At 42.3% G+C, this 16,481-nt stretch overlaps 1 protein-coding gene across 1 annotated transcript; it reads right to left on the minus strand.

Moving 5' to 3' along the window:
* Positions 1–385: 385 nt before the first annotated feature.
* On the minus strand, positions 386–11,091 carry LOC124320920. Its single transcript, XM_046783824.1, has 3 exons — positions 10,652–11,091; positions 3,427–3,916; positions 386–3,131 (listed from the first exon to the last, which is right to left on the minus strand). Exons 1-3 carry the CDS (start codon positions 10,659–10,661, stop codon positions 1,850–1,852), a joined length of 1,782 nt encoding a protein of 593 aa, XP_046639780.1. The 5' UTR covers positions 10,662–11,091; the 3' UTR covers positions 386–1,849.
* Between the last annotated feature and the right edge of the window lie 5,390 nt (positions 11,092–16,481).

The following is a 16,481-nucleotide window of genomic DNA, read 5'->3' on the forward strand; positions in this document are numbered from 1 at the left end:
TTCCCTACAGCTCAACTATAGCGTGTGCTGTAGCCCGCTAGGGAACTCGACAAGCTTTTTGTTTATGCATGCGTCGGACAAACTCCCAACACAACACACACACAAAAACACAGCCGTGGTGAATGAAGGCTGTGAGTATTACAGGAGAAAGTTTTTGTTTTCCCATTCCAAATCTACAAATCGGTGAAAACTGGCCACGTAGGACGGACTCCCCTTCAAAGAAAAGGGGTGCCCATGTAGAATTGTAGATGACCAGAGATATTAATCAAAAGCCGAAAAGAACCGGTTCTATTTCACCGGGGGTGCTGATTTAAAAACGCTAGTAACGAAGTATAGTAGCTCTATGGCTTGTGTATACTATAGTAGAATAGAACATGGGACTGTATATTGTATACACGTATTTCAAACATTGTATTTGCCGACGCTTGCGGATGTTGGCTATTAAGGCATAGATACGACCAAAAAAAAATGGGAAGACGAAGACCAAAAAAAAAATATATAATAAATCGTACATTACGAAGCGTACACACCATTTACAGAAAAACAGTGGACGAAAAAAAAAAATCAAATAAGCAAATTGCGATTTCATTTGGGTGTGGCGTGTGTGTGCATTTCACAGAAATGTGTCTCACGAGAAAAAGAATAAACGAAAAAGATTGGTAAATAAAAATCCGGTCGTCATTTCCAATTATGGATTTTTGGAAAAATAAAAAAGAACATGACTGAACCGGGTACTGTGGGTGAATTCAAACGAAGCGCGGTCGCATATCAAATAATATTTGAATGATGGTTTGGCAATGGACGTGTGTTGTGGCCATGTCAAATGGAATCTTGCAGATATTTCAAAGAAAAACGTATATCATGAAATTATTATTATTTTTTTTTGTCATAGAAAGAATTAAGGATATCAAGCCATTCGCTTTTGTTCGCAAGATTTTTAAACATCACATCGCACGCGTTGTCGTCTCATCGGAGCCGTGCGTCTTTCCTCCGATAATCAACGTTTTAGACTTGTCAGAAAACAGGAAACACACACACAAAATCAAAAATTTCATATTTTATCAAATAAAAAAGCTTTATAATCTATTTCTTCTTCTTTTTCTCTTCTTCTTTTGTAGATGAAAATCATTCACGCTATATGTAAAGAAAATCACAAAAAAATTCAAACTGGGCAAATATAAGGTGATTCACATTCAGCACTGAGTGATGTAACAAAAAAAAATTGAAAAACACGGATCATTTTTATTTCAACGATGAACAACCAAAAGTTGTGCGCACTGTACGTGTTTAGCTCATTTCAATGACGGGAAAAGGTTAGAATTTAAAAAAAAATTCGACTCTTGGACGTTACGTCGACCGTGTCTTCTCTATTTCGTCCTATTTTCATATTTAAAAAAATTTTAAACGTCGACTCGATTCCCACTTGATTCCAATTGTTCTGATGAAACTTCGCCCCCCCAAAAAATGTTATTATTTTATAGGAATGGTCGAATGAGCATACGGAGACGTCCAACTAATGATAAGTGGCGGGACATTGAGCTTTCCCTAGACTATTTGACTGACGATGCATAATCAGAAATTTGCATATTAAGCGCTCGTATCTTTTCTCTCTCTCTTTTGCGCCATTCATTACAAAAAAATAAAAATTAAAAAAAAAAAAATAAAAAGTTATTGCTGAATTGCGTATCTTGAGCCCTCGTCTGACTAACAGCACGTGATTTACAAGAACCGACAAGCGTAAAAACCAAACACTAATTTTTTCCTTATTCAAAAATAAAAAAATAAAAAAAATCAGATAATGTGCAATTGTGACGTGATAAAAATAGAATCCGACAAAGTCCATTTAGGACTACAGGCCGTTAGTCACTTGGCCTAAGCTGTCGTCGAAAAAGCCGAGCGACTTGAGGACTTTGGTGACCCGCGGGATCAGATCTTCTTTATAGCGCCAGATGATGGTGTCCTTGACGAGGTGCTGCTTGTACTCGCTGTCGCAGCTCTTCTTGAGCGTGCTGACGCAGTCGGCCCGGTAGTGCTGCAGGTGGGCCGTCTCGGGCTCGACCGGGTACGAGGTGCAGCCGCCGCCCAGGCAGGCCAGCGGGAAGTGATTGTGCAGCGTCAGGATCTTCTGGACGTTGTGGAAGCACTTGACGTACTGGTTGGGCTTGGTGTAGTTGTAGCTGCGGTAGACGTGCTGCAGCATGTGCATGTGACGCGGGATGTTGGCCTCCCAGCGGTGCGAGTGCTCGGCGTCGTCCCAGAAGTAGACGTTGCGGAAATTGTACGACGCCCGGGTGTAGTTGGCCACGGCCAGCGATTTGGGCACCACCACGTCGATCAGCTCGCCCCACGTCTGCACGTTCTTGGGCAGGATCACCTCGTCTGTGTCCATCAGGGCGATGTAGTCGTAGCTGTGCAGGTTGCGGTACAGGCAGTCGTTGTACGGGATCACCTCGTTCTGGCGCTTGGACGTGATCTTAGACTTGAGGTACATGTGCCGCAGGCCGGGCGTGTTGGGCTGCTCGCCCGGCAGCGTGATGGGCGTCAATTCCACCCGGCCCGTCTCCTGGTAGTACTTGAGCACTTTGGAGATGTTGGGATGGACTTCCAGCTCGTAGAGGAAGATCTTGTCGGCGCCCAGGAGGCCCAGCAACTCGATCCACTCGACCAGACGGACGCTGAGATCTTCGCGCAGAAAGTCCAGGCCCTTGACGCAGACGGCGAAGCGGCCCTTCTGGGCCGGGACGTTGTTGTTGACGCGCAGGTTGTTGGTGGGCGGCTCGCAGCCCTTTTCCGTCAGTGAGACGGAAATGGGGACCTGGCCAGGTCGGAAGCCCTTGGCGGCTAACACGGCCGGCAGCGGGAGGTGGCAGGCCATCAGGTAGGGCTGTAGGAGTCCCTGCTTGTAGTTGCCCCACTTCTGGTTCCAGACGTACTTGTACTCGACGACGGGCATGACGATCGGGTCCTTGGCCGCGTCGTACCACAGGAGGCAGTGCGTCTTGACCGTCGGCTCGATCCGGTCGATCATCCCCAGAATGCGGATCGTTGGCGTCTTGACGGCCGCCCGGTTGTCGTGATAAGCTCCGTACAGGTAAAAGGTCCCGTTCGTCGACCGGAACATTTGCCAATAACTAGAACGAAATTAACCGAATTTTATATGATAAAAATTTCATTGATTTTACATTAAATTTTTACTAAATAAAAAAAAGACTATAAATTGATTAAATAAAATTGAATAAATAAAATTGATAAAAAAAATATTGATTGATTTAATATTCAATAAAAATAATAAAATAAAAGTAATAATTTTATAAATTCTAAAATCAAAATTTGAATAAAAAATAATTGAGTAAATAAAATAATATAATATAATATTTGAATAAATTAATGATCATTAAATTAAATGAAAATGAAAATTGAAATTACTTGTTGTTGAATTTGATATCAAAGACGCTGGGATAGAATGCACAGGTGTGGTTCTTGCCGTAGATTTTGGCCTTTTCGCGCAGCCAGAATTCAAACGGGACGTTGGGCACCCGCTGCTGGATGAACGGGGCCATCTCGTCGTCGTCCGGGATTTTCTGCTTGTCGATTTTGAGGGCGGCCGGATCGGTGCTGGTGATGGGCTGGGTGCCGACGGCCACCCCGCTTGAAGCGGCCGTAGAGGTCAGCGGCGTCTCGGTCACCTTCTGCAAGAGTAGGCGCGAGTTGACTGGTCCAGCGCCGGCGTAGCCGGCCCCACCTCCGCCGGAAGACGAGTCCCCTCCGCCCGACCCGTGACTGGAAATTTGGAAAAGTCCGTAGCAGAGGCAAGTCCAGACGACCAGCACGTAGACGGAGCGTTGCAGTGGCCTCAAGTGATTGCCGCCGGCCAGCAGCGGCCATCTCGTCCAGTGGCACATTCGCATGATTTGTCCTAACATGACCAAATTCAAAAAGAAATAACAGAAACCCGTTTAGATCTGATCCGACTCTGTCAACACGTCAAACTCTACAGCCCAACAAATTTTCATTTTTCTGGTGGTTCACTCCGGAAAAAATAGACCCCGGAAAACCAAAAATAAACATACAAATTCGGAAAATCCCGGAAGATAATTACCGAAAAAACCCACCCACTCAAAATTAAAATTTTAAAATCCAGGCTGTTAATATAAATCTTTGAAAAATGTTTCTTATGGTTTCCAAAAACAAGAGTCGGGATGTGTGTAGCCAAAAAGCCAACCTACGGTGTAACCGGTCGCCAAATAATTATGCGCACCAATCTAATCATTCCATTTTTTTGCTCTTTCTTCTATTATTCAGGTTTTTTCACATGTTTGTCTGGCGCCTGCCGGACGGACGAGTGAACAGGAATGACGAGAAGCATATAACAGGTGGTATCAAATCAATCTCGAAAAATATAGAGAGAGATGCGAATGGGAGATATTTGATATGCAACACAAAGCAACGTAGTACAACACAGATGGTTGCTGTGTTCGATGCCAATCTGTTTTTTTCTCTCTCTGAGTGCATCGTGATGCGCCACAATATTTTTTTAATAGATCGGTGTCTGCGTGTTATTGTCAGTTGGGCGACAACACAGACGGGGATATAACAAAAAACGTGACTGGAGAAAACGGCGGAATTTATTTCCTTGATTTTTTATTTATTTTTTCTATTTCAGAAATCGAGTCGAAAAGAAATTTCGGTTGAAAAATAAAAATAGCCAAAAAGTATGCAGACACACTACACAACAGGTTTGTATATGTTGCGCACTTCAGTCATAGGATATTTTAGAATAAACTCATCCGAAATGATTGTGAGAAACTTTTGTGGTTGGCCAAGGACATCTCCGCCCGTCAGGGCCGCTCCGGGTGCAGCATATAATAAATGGCCAGTGAGAAAAGAAAAAGGAAATGTAAAATAGAAGAAATAAGCTCAAAGTCAAACAAAATGACGGACAACCTTAAAAAAAACCAGTTTTTGGTTTGTGGAGAGATTGGCTGTCCGGTCAAATAAAAAAGGTAAACAAAATCGTTGACTTTTCGCATCATAGATCCGTCGTCTTATATATGTTTGCCGCCAATGTTTATTCGAGCGTCGGCGGCGTCGTCGTCAACTGTGATGACGCTTGAAAAAATATAAAAGGACAGAGACGCGATGAGGACATCGCTCAAACCATCCAACAGGATAAGATTGCGGTGCCGACAGCGGCGGCGATTGGATATCGTGTCGGTTAATATTCCATCGACGGAAAAATAAAGATGGCCACGTCACGACGACCTTGCCACATTCGGGATATCTGACGTCAACCTTGGCGTATCTACACATCAACAACGCGCCAGTGGCACATCGAGGGCATCGCACGAGCAGATCGAAAGAGAGAAAAAACAAAACAAAAGGGATTTCGCTAAACAACAAAAAAGTAAAAAAAGAAAAACTCAAATGACTGGTATTCTTATGCTCGAGGCTAAATGATGTTATGTATAGCGTTGGTGGCGCCAGGTGAACAGCGCACACATATACTATCTAGATGTATTGTTTTCTATTTGCCGGGGAGTCCCACTTGGCACCGGCTCCTTTCCGACCCGTTGCCAAAAACCAACGACGACCGATTTCACCTTCGCCATTGTTTGTATCTATTTACCAACAGGTACATATCGCCACGATGCTCCGATTTCGCACGAACGGAAATTTGTAGTTGAAATTTTCACCTGCTCTCGAGTGTACCTCAATCTTTTTTGGAAAGAAAAAAAACATTTAATGACTCTTCTGCTGCTGCTGCTCGGAAGAAAGAAAAAGCTTGGAGAAAGCGACCGGACCCCCTTTTCTTTTGGTTTTTTGGCAACCCACCCACCCCCTACCTACCTACCTGGCAGCATCTCACACACAGCTATGCAGTGTAGAATAGTCATCAAGCCAACCTGAATATGGGAGGAGGCCATAACATATCCCAAAAGTTTCTTACAACTCAAAAAGACACACGAGCGAAGAGAAAACGTTGCTCGGCTTTCTTTCTTTTCTTTTTTTAAAAAAAGAATGTTTTCGGTCGATCGAGGGGGGGGGGGGTTTGTCTCCTTTTAAATAAACAACATGTAGATATGTATTTCTATAAATATATACACGTTTTCTTCTTCTTCTTCCTCTCCTTCTTCTGGGTTGGTTTTTAGGTCACCCGTTTTAACGAGAGAGGAGAGATTCACAGGGTCAAACTGCAGAGTGCTGCCGAGAGTCGGAACCAACTTTCCGAGACGTCGTCGGCATTGAACAAGAAATATACTCTTCCAAAGTGTACATGTCTTTGCAAGGACAAAATTTGTGTTTTCTCACAGAATAAGACGAAAGGGGGCGATAGAAATTCAAAGTACATAGACGCTGTTTACGGGTGAATCAGGCGGCCTTGCTCTCGACTGTACCTCGCCAGCGAATTTCGTGCACAACTCGACTGAAATTCAATCACTATTCAGCAACGCTCTTTTGATTCAAAAACAACCGAGTGCGGGTCATTGAGAAGCAAAGCGTATATCTATACAATGGCTTGATGGTCGACGGTGGAACCTTGTGCAACGACTCTGCTGTAACAATTCAAACCTCTTTTATTTTTCTTCGAATAATCCTCGGGGCCGTCTATTGCGCAAAGTCAAAATAGAGACGCATTCACGCCAAACGACACGGTTTGGCGTGGAATGACGAGGCTATATGCTCGCTCCTCAAGTTCAAAGAGAACCTTGGCATTGCTGCTCTACACGGCCGCATTTTCCTTCTTTCTTTCGTATATTCTACGAATTTATTATCAATAGAAATTCCGTAAACTGGATCAGTGGCTGCTGCTGGCCTCAACGGGTGTTGCAACTACATAGACACACACACACACGCAGAGTAATAGTCTATGTGTGTGTATATAACTGGACGTCTTGTTCTTTTTAGGCTAATATCTTTAAGAACATGACGCGGGCTTCGATGGGTTGACCAGCCAACGCAGAGGACAAAGAACCGTTGATTTCTGATCAAAATAGAAAGAATTTTTTTGGGTGAATGTCGAACCCATTTTTTAAATTTACGACTTTTTTTTTCTTTTTTTCTTTTGAATTTGGTGACCAGAAGAAACGGGTTGGCGTGCGAAATTGAGTCCATAAAAACAAATCACAGTAGTCCCGGTCATCCAACACTATAATAACCGTTGATGGCCCCTCAAGGTGAACTATACATTTGCTGCCCGGCGGCACGTTGGTATAGTTATTATTTTGTCTTGTCTATTTCGGTGTGATTATTATTATACGCACGTACTACACACACAACCATTTCGCCCCCCCCCCCCCCTTTTTGCTATATGGGTCTAAATCGTCGGCGGAATTATACCAGCAGGAACCCAGCAGATCACGGAAGGCGACTATTATTTATTAAAGCCATTCAAAGTTGGAAACGACGTTGAATAATCTACGCTACACCGGTACACGAAAAAAAAAGATGTGGGGCGGTATACAAAACAGTCTAAAGGTAGATTACAGCATATAAAGCAAGTGCAGACAAGAAGGAAGCAGAGAGAGAGAGAGCGTGTGGAACGCGGCTACTCACGCGACCGACCGCAAATGGCAACAACAAACCAGACCGGACTACCCCGCAACATCGGCCGCCGCCCCCTTCTTCTGTTATGTATACCGTACCACCCTGTACCAGTGTTACCTGTACACCCACACACACACGGGAGAATCTAATATCATTTTTCTTCTTATTCTAGAACGTTTTTCTCGCCTGATTTCCTATAGAAGTCGACACGAATTCACGCGAGAAACTCACGACCTCGAAATGAATTTCTTTTTTTTTTTTAAATTCAAAATTTCTCACCAGCGCTGGATGCGCTTTTATCCGTACAGCAGCCTCCCATCCATATCTCTTCCTGGCTGGGATTTTTCTCTGAATTTGTCCAGCACAAAAATTACAACTGACTATGGAAAAACCCAATTTGACCATCACAGGTGCGTCAGCTCTTTCTTTCTAACGTACCCAAAACCCGACCCGATGAGATTTCAAACGTTAACAGGCGGCAGACAGACTGTGCTAAAGTGAGCGCATTTTTTCGTCCATCAGCAAAGTCTAACGGGATTTTTTCCTAGACGTCCATTTTGACTATCATTTCCTTAGATGGAAATGGAAAGAAAACGACCGAAAACGATTTTGACTCGCAACTCCGGAGGACCCTGTATAGGTGTGTGTCGTCATCGGCCGGATGTGAGGCTCATTTGTGGCCTTGAAGTCAACACTGCTATAACCATCGAAAAATATTTCGTTTGAAAGGGACCCGAAGTAAAATAAATAAATAAATGAAAATAATGGAGAAGCCAATATAAGACGGTAGAAAAAAAGAGACTCTGAGAGCTAACAAGACCGTCATCTCACCTGCTGGAATATCCTCGGTCTCTCTACTGCTACCTTGAGGCGAGAGGCGCATCATGGAGCGACGGTGAAGGTCTACCGAGGCTGTTCACCCCGTCGCCGTACCATCGCCAACAAGCAACCGGCGTCGCTCGGCGCGCGTATATTACTTTGGGCCGTCAGCCAACACAAAAGAGTTTCACAACTGATACGCCAGCAAGTCAGCAACGCATTTTCTTACCAATAGAATCAGAAGAATGAACCCGACACACACAAAAGGCTATAGGATAATATAAGACTATTGACAACCGGCGAAATTTTCCAGCTGATGATGACGACGACGGACTCTATATCCTCACGACCCAATAAGAAATTTGGTTTCCCCTCATGATGAGCTCACACTCACGATCGTTGGAACATTTTTTAGCCATTTCATCGCGTTTTATCGATTGCATTTTTCGATACGGACGATTGCGCGGCCGTCACAAAAAATTGTTTTAATGGATTTTTCATTTTGTCTACATTTTTTTCATTGTTTTCAAAGGAGAATAAAAGTTGCGGAAGATGAACGAACTCATCAGCCGGAATTTTTATTTCTTTTTATATTTGTCGTGCAACCGATTTTTATCCGCACCCGTAATATCCGTGTAGTTCCTTTGTATATGTACATGTATATTCTAACCAACCACAATCTGTAAATGATTTTTTTTTTCTTATTCTCTCCCGCCGGGAGGGAAAAAAAAACACAAATTTTGGTTGTTTCTTTTCACGAAAGTGCGACATTGTGGAACGTTTTGTTTCCTCGTTGCGTTTACGATCGTGTCCACTTGGTCGCCGCGAAGCTCTCAAATAATGATCACACTATCGCGAGATCCAATAAAAATAATAATAATCAAATACGGTAGAGAGAAAGAGAGAGAGACGACCCCGATCCCATGGGTACGACGGGAGTGGCCGCAAGGGGCCGCGGGACAGCGGCGGACAAATGTAAAGTGAACGCGCAATCCGCCAACACTCTCTAGAGTTGTGTGTGTTACACTCGAATGATTTGGATTTTCTATTGACTACGTGTGTACGGGGGGACCCGTTACGACGGGGAAAACAAAAAATTGTCGACTCATCGCTGATGGCCACCGTGAAGTCCAAGTCCAATGGCGAATGGCCATTTTATTTCAAGAAGAAACGTCCTATCCTCCTCCTCCCACGCCAGCTGTTCAATTGTCTTTTGTGTACAAGTTATACCTGACGACATTGCGGTACATAAAATGTTGTCCAGAAAATGATCTTCTCGAATAATAAAATACAAAAAAGGAGTTCAAAAATAAGAGCCAACACAAATTTTTTCCCTATTATAGTCTTCCTCATTTCGTTATTTCATTCTCTCTACATTTTGTTTTTTTGTTTCGTTATTATTCTTTTATGTAATCATCGATTAGACGATGGCTTTCTGCTGTGTCTACTACGACGTGACCAAATCGCCAACCTAGACCTTACACATCACGGGTGGACGATAGAGAGAGCTCACGATGCGGAACCCGATTCCAGCCGAAATATAGATAAGCAGGTGGTTCAAACTATACAGTATAGACGTACGTAGTACTCCCGCGTGAAGGCGAATTAATATGGTGTTCTGCTGTTATGATTCGAACCATCATTAAAAAATAAATGGCGTACGTGTTTGAAATGTTATTCGAATTTTTCTATTTTTCCTTGAAAAAAAAATAAATTTGTGTTGGTCGTTTCATTAGAACGCCGGTTTTTTTCATTTTATTTTATTTTATTTTATTTCTTTTGATATTCGTGACGAATTCGGATGTCGAATTGTCGGTGAACCGTTGGCGTGCGATGATGATGGGCTCTCATGATGGGCGGGACGAAAGTTCACATGAGTGGACTGGACCCGTGAGCTGTCCGTCCAGACACACACACAGAATAAAAAACGGGGTGTTGCCATGGTTTGTGTCACGTGTTTGTTTGTGTGTTTCTCTGTGTGTGTGTGTGTGTCCTGTTCTATAGGGATATATGCCACTCCGACGACCGGATGGATGTGTACTTCATTTTTAATTCATTTTTTTACTTTTTATACTTTTTGGGGTTTTCTTTTGTTTCCACCAACACCCGAAAAAATGGCCAAATTCTTTTTTCAAATTTTACGCGCGTTCATTTTGAAATTTGTTTTTTTTGGGTGGAGATTTTAAACTTTCGCTCCGATTCGTTTGAGATATAACCACACACACACACGCCATTCAATGACCAATAAGGGAAAATGAAATTTAACTTGTTTTTATTTTTGTTTTACCTTCGGCCATTTGTTGTTGTGTGAGCTGACCGGAGTGTGCTGGATGTATAATCTTTTGTAGGAAGACTCGTCAAGTCCAAACAAACACCATGTCACTTAATATTTTCCAAAAAATTAAATCAGTTGTTTGGATCTCTGTAAAACGGCGATGCGGAAGTTTTGACACTTTGGGGGAAAACAAAAATCCTCTCACACGCTGATGATGGACACACAACCAAAGTCGAAAAATTTGTTTCTTTCTTTCTTCTTCTTCTTCTCCTTGGGGATGAATGGGAAAGAAACTACCTGGAATCAAACCAACTCGACTAGTCGACTCGTCGCTGAGTTAATCAGAAAAAGCGCGTGGGTTGCGCTGGTAATTTTTGATTTTGTTTTAAAAATCGTCGAGTGGAAAATAGACAGAAAAACCTGCGTGACTGTCGAGGACGCTGTTCCGACTGCAACTGGTTTGCTAGTCAACTTGAGCAACGGACTTTTGGACTCGCAGACGGCCCTCACCGTTCCATTGCGCCGCCCACTTTTCTCTCTTTCTCTTCTTCTTCTTCTTATTATCTTCGTCTTCTTTCCACATTATTCATTCTACCCCCGCCAGCAGCAGCAGCTAGCAGCCACCAAAAGGCTTTTTTGGCATATTCTCACCCAGTTTTATTTTATTTTTTTCCATCCGGCCATATTCTAATAACAAAAGAGTTGGCTAATAATTGCCGAATCGAAACTGTTCATTTGATTGCCTACATTGTCTCGATCGACATTTCCCCCTCATATTAATAAAATCATATTCCATTGATTTTTTTAAGTCTTTAAGAAAGTGTCGTCTTGAAAAGTACTATTTAAAAAATAAAAGGGAAAAATAAAATAATAGTGTCTCACCTTCGTTCCTCCAGCAGTCTCTTCTCCTTGCAGGTCTCTAGCCTCGGGGCTAAGAGATATCTGGCTTGTTTCTTAGTTCTCTCTTATGGCTGGCAATTGCCCCAAGGCTCTTTGAATACCTTCAAGGGCGCCCACCTTCTTCTTCTTTAAAAAAACATTTCTGCATGGATGCGGTATATATTATATTAAAGCTAAGTAGAACTAAAAACAATGAAAAACATTTTTTTGAAATTATTTTTTTTTTTTAAATCATTTAATTTTTTTTCTTTTTTAGTCATTTTCTGGGGTAGAAGAACCCACTAACTGACGGATTGTTTGCCGCGCGGTATGACAAACATTTGAACGGAAATTTACCAGCAGGTTTTTTTTTAATTTTTTCCCGACTCCCGCATCTCTATTTACATTAAATTGTGACGGGAAAATAAGAAACAACAGACAAAAAGTTAATGATGTTGCTGGTCCTCCTCCTCTCGCCTGAACTGGAATTTCGATGCTCATATACGGGAGAGATACTCAGTACACACACACAACAACAGCCCAGCAATCAACATTATTATTATAGAAACTGAGATGTTTGTTTTTTTCTCATTCTTCCGTCTTCATTAAATTTAACCGCCCGACGGACGGACGGACTCCCGGCCGCCGGATCTGGTCACGTACACATAATACGCAGTCGGGGGAAATAATAATACGAAAATCTAGCTAGCCTAAAGTAAGTGCGTTGCGCTGCGTCTATATAATAGCGAAAAAGTACCACCCGGGATCTATTTACAACGGCCAACAAACAAACAACAAATGACTTGATGACTTGGCAACCGTTTCCAAGCGAATCAACAAACCAATCGATATAGACTAAAAGTCGGAGAGATCGATAACACATGTGACTAATACACCCCGCCGCCCCGTCTCATCATCATCATCATCCTGTCTATATAATAATGTAATATAATATTATATACATCGCTACTGTGCGTATACATGTCATTATAAACAAAATTCGACAACTTTTTTTTTTAAATATTTTGATTCGATTCCGTGTAGACAAAACTTGACGAAATCCAAATGCGATAGAGACTGGCCGTCGTCGCCAACGGTCGTTTTTCATGTCGAGACTCTCTGTTAAAAGAAAAGAAAAAAAGGGGGGAAATGAACAAGACAAATTAGACGTTCAGTTCTATCCTGATGCCTTTGAATAGATCGGACGGTGGGCCGATAAATTTGCCATCTGTCTATGCGCCAAAGTGTGTCCTTGCTATATCCAGAAGCGGCGAAAAAACATCAAGGAGAAAGCGGCTGCTGTTGTATTATAGTTTTAAGACTATAAGAAGAAGAAGAGAAGATATATGGAAATTCATGGTCGTCCAGAAAGAACTGACGTCTAGGGAATAAATTGAATCGCGAGGCTGATTGCGGATCTAAAAATTCAGGGCGTGAATTTTAAATAAAAAATATCACGTATAGATTCTTTAATATTTTCTAGTATAGGAGATATAGACGATGGATGGGGTTTGGTCATGCTTCTGACTGGGCCTCATCCTCTCTCATCACGTAGTAGAGAGAGGACTAGTTAACCAATGAGCCGAGAGCCGACAGAAACAGTTAGTCGGCAGTTCATCAATTGATGGTTTATTTGCTTACACGCTGGATGGATTTGGACGATAAGGCTGTATAGCGCCAGCCAGTGCCAACCAGTGCCAGCCTCTCTCTCCTAGATATTTGTTCCAGCATCAAGTGGGGCAGAAACAAATGCTGCGGTGTGCTGCGTCTATCCATTTCTAAACGTTTTTATACGAAGGGGCTATATATAGTCGCACTATCTCTTTTGATTATTCCCTATCAATGTTAAATAAATCGGTTGGCGCAAACATGTCGTACAGATCGAATGACATGTTGTAAATATTCGATATCGTGTATAAATGTATATTTTTTTCCTATCGCACCATCCGTGGAAACGATTTGAAAAAAATGCCGGAATATTTCCGTAGAAAATCGGCCGATTAACGGTTGGTCAGACAAGTAAACCAAAAATTTTTTTTTCTCTCGAGTTGTCCCAGCATCACGAAAAGTGCGTAGGACGGGTAACAGTATGTAACGCGAGCTGGGATTTTGATACAACTCTCTTGGCCATGTAAAAAAAGAAGAAAACAATAAAATCCTTATTTATTTTCACCATGGGTGGACTTCTTTTTCCCACGATCTGATTCGTCGTGAAAGTTGTGCAAATGGCGAAAAAAAAATCAAATAACGTCAGATTCATTCGTTCAAAAAGGCTCCCTGAGATAGTATAATAATGTAGCGCAATTGCTGTTATTGTTAAACACACTAACAATCTCTTCGCGATTCTTTTTTATTCCACCAAAACGGTTGGTCCATATCTCTCCCAGATGCAAGATGATGGACTTTTTTCTGAGGGGATGACCCAAACCGGCCGACCGTTTAATATGTATATAAAAGTTACGGCTTATGGGCTTGTTGGATCACACAACGGTTTCCGAAAAAAATTTAGTTTTTTTTCCCTCTATTGTCCAATTCATCACGCACGACATGCACAGTTAGTCGGACTCTCCCCTCGCTTTTTTCAAATTCATTTTTATCCGCAATACATAAAATAAAAAATGCTCCGAATTGAATTTTTCTTTCGGTTCGCCCAGAGACGTGCAGTATATACTTCTGCCCAGCCGACAACGGCGGGAAAATTAATAACATCAAAAACATTGGGCGGCTGCTGCTTAACACCCAGAGTCCCACGGTAAACGATGTGATAACCGTAATAGTATAAACCGGTACAACACGGATTTTATTTTTCCCTAATATTTTCCAACTGGAATTAGATTGACTATAATATATGTGACCGCCTGATTCTATACAAGATTTCGCAATTTGATTTTGCGGTGTCGGACCATTTCCGCAGTGCCGGCGACATCATTTTTTTTAACTCCAAACTTTTTATTTTTGTATTTTATGCGAGTCGCAATTTCAATGAATTGTCGTTGTTTCTCTTTTATTTTTTGTAGAGTTTTCTCTTTCTTTCCCTTCTTCTTGTGTGCGTAGTAGATTTTTAAAAACAGGGAAAGTCCAACCGAGCGCAGGTATATATCTACATGCATACGTACCCACCATCAAGTGAAAATCTACACACACGAAAGGAGAAGCTCGTCACTAATTGATATCTGGTGCGAGCGGAACTGGAAATTGACTACATATGCGCGTACTCGTCGTCCCGGCAAAAGCCTCAAATTGCTTATATCTCTGCCATATACTTTCGTTCGGAAAATGTCCGAAAGTTTGTTGGCTGTGTATATGTACTTGCTGTACAGTCCGCAGCATATTGCACCGGCCGATTCTCCCGCGTGCGTGAGACTTTCCTCCTATTTCCCTCTCTTCTGATGGATGGAACTTGACGAGCCGGAACGAGCTGGGCACTCAGGGCGGTCCTCTCTTTCTCCACCGGGAATGTGTCAACCCAACGAAATAAATGAGGGATAAAATAAAAAAAGAAAAAAAAAAACAATATCTTTTTTCTTTTTCGGATTTATGTTTTCCGGCGTTTCCTACGTCGTTCATTTTGCGCTGACTACCAACAGAAAATTGCAATTTAATAGTGGGAGGAGCCTAAATCAAATCCTTTTTTTTTTCTTTTTCCCTTTGTACAAGTTAACAGGACCGATGGGAAATCCTTTTAATGCAAAGAGAACGAGGCTATCGCAATATAATAAAAAAGGCTCACGCCGTCTCTAATTTATGTCGCGGTGTAATCCCTTTCTCACGGTTCATCGAGGTAAATAGTTCTCATTTTTTCCCTCAACAAAAAATCACAAATTTAAAAAAAGCGGATTACTGGATATTTCTTCCACCGGTCCGCGCGCGCGCGCCAGCCCAGCTGTTAACGAAAAAAATAATTCCGGGAGGTCCCGCGAATAAGCCGCGAGCTCCCGCGGTTATGTTCGATCGTGTCCTCGATGTGACGCGCTTTGCCAATTGAGGTCCAGCACACACACACCTTTTAAGAAAAGAAAGAAAAAAAAAACATCTTCCGGATTTATCCGTGACAATGGGTTAAAGACAAGGTTCCGTTAACATCGGAATAACGATATAGCGGCCAAATTTCTAGCCGGCAGCCTTTTTTATTATTTTTTTTTTGAGCGGCTTATTTGAAAAAAAAAAAAATATTATCATTTATTTAATGTATGGCTTGTATATTGCATCCGCTAGAAGTAGCTATTTCCTAGTTCAGCCTATATAATACATGCAACTGTTAATGGAGAACGGTACCGCCTCATTGTCGTTTATTTGAATTTCCGCGGTACTTTTCTTCTTTCTCTATGAATGAACGATGGCGACGATAATACCGGACGGGTGGACCAAAAAAATAAAAAGAGAAACAGCTGCTGGATGACGCACGAGAGAGAGAAAGAGACTATAGCTACTATGTGTTGAATTCACGCTTCTGTGCGTTTCACTTTTTCTTTTGTGTCGTCGTGACATAACCCGTCCTCGCGTCGTGAATACACACAGGAGAGAGAAATAAGAGAAGTAGCCTATAGCGTCCAACATCCGCACTGATTACACATCGCGATGACTATTTGACATGATTCGATTTCCCATTTGTTTGCCAACGGCTATGTGACACGGTGCACGTATGGCCGACACCCGCCTGATTTGTCGACGAGCGAATATGTGTATCACGGACATGTCGTCAAATAAAAAAAACCCCATCATTCCGCATTGTTGTTCCCAGCACCGAGTCCAGCATATGTGGGACTATATGATTCAATTTTTTGATTATTTTTCTCTGGAAAAAGAAAATACCCACGCGGGTGACGAACAGCGGGGTGACCTACTCACGCCATATAACCATATTGGGCTCAGCCGGGCGAGTCCAGCACACAGCACAGATCTCTCGGCGCGTATAGACATTAGAAAGTCCCAGTAGTATTTATATGGCGGACGGGCGCTACCT

The sequence above is a fragment of the Daphnia pulicaria genome, chromosome 1, assembly GCF_021234035.1.
Source record: "Daphnia pulicaria isolate SC F1-1A chromosome 1, SC_F0-13Bv2, whole genome shotgun sequence".
Lineage (NCBI taxonomy): Eukaryota > Metazoa > Arthropoda > Branchiopoda > Diplostraca > Daphniidae > Daphnia > Daphnia pulicaria.

Bases quoted from the DNA above. Each gene is read 5' to 3' on its own strand.
- LOC124320920 (XM_046783824.1), bottom strand. The intron at 3,132-3,426 runs GTAATTTCAATT...ATTTCGTTCTAG, and splicing joins GATATCAAATTCAACAACAA to TTATTGGCAAATGTTCCGGT.